This window comes from Egretta garzetta, unplaced genomic scaffold (assembly GCF_000687185.1).
Source record: "Egretta garzetta isolate BGI_Z169 unplaced genomic scaffold, ASM68718v1 scaffold539, whole genome shotgun sequence".
Taxonomy (NCBI): Eukaryota; Metazoa; Chordata; class Aves; order Pelecaniformes; family Ardeidae; genus Egretta; species Egretta garzetta.
The window spans coordinates 520412-526888 of record NW_009260760.1 but is presented as its reverse complement, the minus strand read 5'-3'; the positions used below and the strand labels follow the sequence as shown (position 1 = coordinate 526888).

The window sequence follows — 6477 nt, the reverse complement described above, 5'->3', positions numbered from 1 at the left end:
AAGGCTTCGGGCTGCGGCCCGTTTCGTCTGGGTCCTTTCCAGATTAAACTGGCGCTTTCCTCTCGCTGAAGGGCGAGATCAACGCTATTGCTGAAAAGCAGCAACGGTGGCACCTTTTCTTCGGTGGACAGAAAGAAATTGCACCAAAACTTGGTTGAGAGAAGTCGCATATGACAGCTCCCGTTCCCACAGTTTTCTGTGGCACCTTTCAGCACAAAGTTCAAAAGCCCCGTGAAGGTTTCGGTCTGCCTGTCGTACTTCTCAGCAGCAAGCTAGCTCAGCTTTCAGAGCAGAGGGCGAGTGTAGTTAGCTCAGAGATGTGGGGGTGGAAATAGGTGCCTAAATCAGCTTTTCTTCTGCAAAGCCTTCCCTTCATAGAAGCCACCCTAAAGTAACTCTGAACCACTGTCATCTTGCCAGATGAGTTCTCCCTGCTTGCAGATATGTTGAAAAATTGACATTTGGAGGAACAAAGCTATTTTTGACTGAATCAATTTTACCAGCTCCTACGTTTAACCTAACTCCTCTCTACTTTGCCAGTCCCCATGCCTGGGAGATGTAACTGGATGCACTTTCCCAACTTCCAAGTCTTTGATACTTGTTAAAAAGTAGAACGCTTTGCAATGGGTTACTGTGAATATGCATGAACTGCTTTGGGCTCTGTTCTTGTCCCCCTTGCATACAGTGCTTTCATTCTGTCCCTGTGCTATGCATAGAAAGCTTCCTGAACTTTCTATCCTGCTGTGACCAAGACCATCGTTCAGTTAAAACTATGAACTTGCCGCCCAGTAAGGATAAGACGCGCGGGAAAGGGTTTTCAAAATATTTGAAACCAATGAAAGCAACAGCACACCATGGACTGATGGGCTTTCAGCGCAGAACGCAGCGTTCTGTGACAAAAATGTTAAAACAATTATTTCTCTACACATCTATGCATAACACTTAGAACTGATGGGTTCTATTAATTTTTTCTTACAGATAGAAATAAGGGTTATTTTTTGTAACTAAGTTACAAAAACCTAAGATACTTCAGTGGTGCTTTACTTATAGCCACATAGGGAAAGGACAAGCAGTTGCTTGTAGAAAGAACTTTCTTTAACTGCAGTTAAACTTATTCCAGCTCAAGTAGTTCTTTTTCTTTTTCTTTTTTTTTTTTTGAGTAATTTCATTCCAATATTAGATCTATTGAAAAATTATATATGACAAAGAGGCTTTTTTTTTCCAGCTGCTTGTTTTCTAAGAGGAGGCTTGCAGAAGTCAAAGAAGTCAACTAAAGTGGTGAAATAGCATAGGCTAGGAGGTAATAAACCCCTACTCCTGGACTGGAGGTAAAAATAGTCCTTCACTGCGTGGGGGAAGGAAAGGAGGGGAAGGGTAGCAAGTTTCAGGTTCTTTGAAAACTACACACATCTGCAGTACTTCTTGACTTACTCATTTAGCTAGTGGTGAAACAAAAAGTCTAACAAAGTACCTTGATGGGCTTTTCCTCAGTAGCTTAGAGGATTCTAAACAAAAGGATGCAATAGGTGAATGAAAATGTTTATGTGGTTCCTAAGGCTTAATTTAACACAGCTTCTATTTGCAGGTTTAGAGGCCACAGATCACACAATGATGTTTACTCTCTTGTTCTGCATTTTTAAAAGCAGTGATACCACAAGAGATTTTTGCAAAATGTTTGTTTCCCCTAGTGCTAGATACCATTTTGACATCACTAAAGTACATCTACAGTATTTCTGAAGTTAAGTAGATCCCGAAAATAAGCGGTCTATTGTAAAACAGGTCAATGAGGTCAATGAAGAAGCCAAAGGCGGCTGTGGTGCATGGGATGCAAATGAAGTAGGATATGAGGTTTGTTAAGCTTCTGCCATCCTGACGAGCGGTCGCAGAAATACACAAGAGAACTGGCAATTGCAAAGCTGAACTTAATTATCTCTTGTCTAACTCATTCAGGCTGTCAGCAACTTTTGGACATAATGGTTTTATCGATGCTGTGTCTTTCAGTCACTGACCTCCTCGTTCTTCTGCTTGGATTCTTTCCAGTGACAAGTTTGGGTTCTGATCTCAGAACGTGGTAATTTCCGCTGTAAAATGTGCACACATATATTACATTGCTGGGGCAGGCAAATTGAGAAATAGCTATTTCTGTCTTTCTCTTAAATACTTGAATCCACATTTCTTTCAGTAAAAGAATCTTTGAGGTAGTAAGTTTCTAATTATGACTCCTAGAAATTTAGAGATTGACAATGGGCAATAGAAGTGGGTTTTTCCAAATGTTGGACATCTGTAATAAGTGGATGTGAATTACTTAGAGATATAAATATGTTAAAACACTTTGCTGTCTTTCACTAAAGTAGCCTTGAAACTGGCATAACTAATTAATGAAGGAGTCATGCACAATTAGGAAGCCTCTGAGCACACGAAACTGATGTTGTATTTTTTTGTGTCACACGTTCCTATCTGCTTCCTCAGTAGAGAAAGAGTTGCAAGGAATAGTCCTGTGCTGTAGTCATCCCAGCATCTGGAAATAACTCATCCAGGCATAGTTTAGATAATTTTAATGTTGTTCAAGGTGTTGTAGGGGCCTGGGCTGGTTTAAGAGTCAAGAGTAGCCATGAGATGCACTTCAAATCTTTGTCTTCCTAACCCCTCACTGGTACTTTTAAATGTCTCTCTGATTGCTGAATAGAGGAGTAATGTTTTGAGTGTTTCTTTACTATTTGTGGTACCTCTATCAATGGTGTCAAGTATTCTAGACTGCTGATTTATTTGTACTTGGAGTATTTTTAAACAAGGACTTATGTTAGATGCAGAGGCTTGTAATGAAGCTCTAGGCACAAATAAAATACAGTGCTTCAGGTTTATTATTTGGAGCACTAAGTGCCCATCTTCTGCCAGTGTTATAGTCTTTTGAATTTCAAGAGCTTGCCCACATCAGTTTGGGCTAGTCCTAGACTACTGTAGAGAGCCTTGCACAAAGTTCATTACATGTTTTAACCTATTACAGAAATTCTTCAACAAAATGCTCTCAGATTTTAAAAAGAGCTATTCATTGGCTAAAAATACCAGAAAAAAATTATAAAATTTGCCATCCATTTAAAAAAAAAATTAACTATGAATGTCCGCAGTAAATTCAGTGCATGCTGTTTAACATAAGGCCAGAAAGCTCTGCCTGCAGTCTCAACCTTCCACCCTTCAAGTCCCTGCTACAATTAACCTATGAACAAATTGCCCTCTAGCTCCCCCAGCTGAATCCTTACAATGGAAAAGTGAACTGTTAATGGTTTTTCCCCAAAAGACAGACCTGTTTGATCAACTTTGATTTCACTAAGTTTTGCCTTTGGTAGTTTGGCTTTTTCATGTCACTTGCTTTGCTCACACCCTGCCAGTGATCTCCTTTGAAATAGCCATACTATTCCAAGGAAGACAGGACCTTCCGGACCTAGATCTGTTACAGAGTTATGGAAACATCTGGCACTTAACTAAAATATTTTGGGTTGAAGTGGTTTGAGGGATAGGATAAGAGGGATAAGACCTATCAAATCCGTTAAAAGATAAAAGATTGCCCTGGATGAATGAAAAAAGAGTCTTGATGAGGCCCTGACATCTAGGAGCAGGATATTAGAAAGCTTGTCATCTTTGCAACAGACTTCATAGTTTTAACCAATTAGCAATAGGACCAGAGGAGTTCTGGGAGGATAAAAAGGATCATGGGAGGCTGCTGGGCATGGTAAGCACTGGAGCAAGTTATATAAACTGGTTTCTCAGATGACATTGCAAACATCTGTATTAGAGTCCTTGAGGCCAAAGCTAGAAGTGGCTTTATAAGTTGTGACCTTATTTGTATGCGATTGTGCTTGTTTCTGTGGATGCATGCAGCGGGGATTATAGCAGAAGTGTATCTTCCAGCTGTGTAATGTACACAGGCTGGGCAATTACTTATCTCTCTGTGACTTTATGACAGCACGTGCTTCTTTCCCCTGAGGCAACCAAGCTGCTATGTCCTCTTGAGCTTATGCAGTGCTGCTCTGTTGCTTGTGCAGAATACAAAATTTTCTCTTCTCATTCGATAAAGCTGTCGTAATGTCATACCCTAAGCAGGGGCTCATCATGGTGTCTGGGATGTCAAACTCGTGCTTCTCTTGCCCACAAAGGCCTATCATTTCCAAGGTGGAAAATATTTTCCAGTCAGAGAAAGAGAGGAGACATAAGACAGCAGGTCAGCAGAGGGCCAAAGTGAACCTGACTCAAGGAGGTATGTTGGAACCAAGGAAAAAGGGAATACAGTCCAACAAGCCTGAAGGAGTGGTGGTGCTTTTTCTTGTTACGGACCTCTGAAATAGGCACAGGAATGAAAATACTGAGATGAGAAAAACAACTTCCTCTTATCTTTCACATCATCATTAGCTGGTCTTGTTTGGCTTACTGACAGAAAGTCTCGGAAAGCCTCTTAGGATCTAGATTTATGATACTGGTCTTCTCCACTTCTTCCATTTCCTGCAAATCTACATACACTATAAAGCAGATAAGTCATTGTCGTAGAAGGACAGAAAGCATTGCTAGAAGAAAGTTACCAGAAGTACCTTTTCTGATTTAAAGGAGGATTAATTCTTACACATGGGAGTGTAATGGAATTTTGTTTTCTGAGGAGAATTTGATCCGATTAACATGTTCTATAATTGATGCAAACCATGGAAATGTCTCCCTTAGGAAGTGAGGAGTTCTATGTGACATAACTCCAAAATTAAATTCCAAAACTAAATTCCAAACTTGTGTCTGAAAATAGTCTATATTCAGTACGTGGAAGTTCATGTCACTGACATTAGCCAAGTAGCAGAATCCGGAAGCTTATTACTTAAACCTCAGTAACTGATAACTGCTTTTCTGCTTTTCTTTTTCATAGATTTTTAAAGTCAGGCATTTTAGTTCGTGCTTGTCTTGCAGTAAGAGCCTGCATGTTGTTAATTACCATTCCTCGGGTGACCTACAGGAATTATTAAATTACAGTAACATAAAATCTCTTGGCCCAAAGGCAATTGAATGTGCTGTCATTGTGAGTGCTAAGGTCGGTTCTTGTTTACTTGGATTTTGCATGCTACTTCCATGATGTCTTAGGGAAAGGCAGGTGGGGGAGGAAGCGGTAAAGAAGAAGAGATGAAGGAGAATCAGATGCTTTTTGACCCTGGGAAGGGTGTTGTTTATGTAAGACGGTAGAGTACAGTTGCAGTGTGCAGGGTGCACACTGCACCCTCTCTGCAGTGTGGTGAGGGGTTCCTGACTGCCCTACTCTGGTCTTTCCATTGGAGCAGGGAGAAAGCGTGATGTTTGGAAAAAGCGGAGAGATAGTATGGAAGTAGAAGAAATCAAGGCTCCAGCAGTTTGTTCAGACAAATGTCACTGCCTAGGCCTGTCACAAACCAGCAGGGAACAAGCTCTGAATTAAGGATGGTTGTTGGGTTTTATTCCTACAAACGCTTCTCCTGACATTTTCTTACCATGTGATAAAGAATTATCTTGATTCCATTAATCTGGTATTTCCTCTCAAACAGTCCATGACATCCTAGGTATAAAATCATTTAAGTCTGTGTTGGTTGTGAGAAGGTATGTAGCAAAGCCCACAGTCATTCATCTTTTTCCTGGTTACTAAATAGACAAGGTGCATCCCTTTATTCTGTTTCCATACTTAATCAATATTGTGCAGTTGTATTTCCTGTAAAAGGAATTCAGCAAGTACACTAAATTAGGATTGTGTTTATTTAAACTCTCTAATGCATTGAGCAGTAATAAATTTCAGCTCTGGTGTGAGCACAGTTTTGGGGGGTGTTGGTTTATGTGTTCTCCTCTCAAACCATGTCCCCGTCAGCAGTGGCACTCTGTACTTGGCGCCCTCTTCTGGATAACTAAACCCCTTGAGGCTCAGAAATTTTGGGTTCACCAGTAACTGCATTGAATCTGGGAAAGTCTTAAAAATTATGCAGAAGAGCTTGTTCAAATGACATGATGTGTTTCCTTATTTTGTAAGAAGTTTTTTCATAAACTGTATCTCACCAATGCATAGAAAATACTGGTTCAGTAATTTGGTTAATGCTTATTCATACAAACATATCACAAATGAAAAGCTTGCTTTATATAACTTAGAATACTTTAAAAAGTGCAGCTTCTTACCACGGGTACCACTACTGCTTTCCAGAAGGAAGTAAATATTTGCTAACATGGCAATACTTTTGGAGGAGTTAGAAAAAAATTCACTGTGTTCTCTAAGGTTTTAAAAATCAACTCTCCTTAAGAGCAAAACCAAAGAGCTACTGCTAAGTAATTGCAACAGTGCAAGGATGTACACAGGATATGCATACATAATGATCTGACATCCCCAGTAGAGATTGCAGTTATACACCCTTTATTTGATAGGCATTTGCAGTAGAGAACATTGTAAGCTCTGCTACCAGTAGATATGTAGTTGGAGAGATGCTTGCTTTTGGA

At 40.0% G+C, this 6477-nt stretch overlaps 1 protein-coding gene across 1 annotated transcript in view; it reads left to right on the top strand.

Moving 5' to 3' along the window:
• The window catches only part of ITGA4 (integrin subunit alpha 4), a 60667-nt gene that overhangs the window by 21694 nt on the left and 32496 nt on the right, over window positions 1-6477 (top strand). Inside the window, exon 3 of the mRNA XM_035901444.1 lies at window positions 2258-2260. Coding sequence (XP_035757337.1) covers window positions 2258-2260 — 3 coding nt within the window. The remainder of the gene's footprint in view (window positions 1-2257; window positions 2261-6477) is intronic.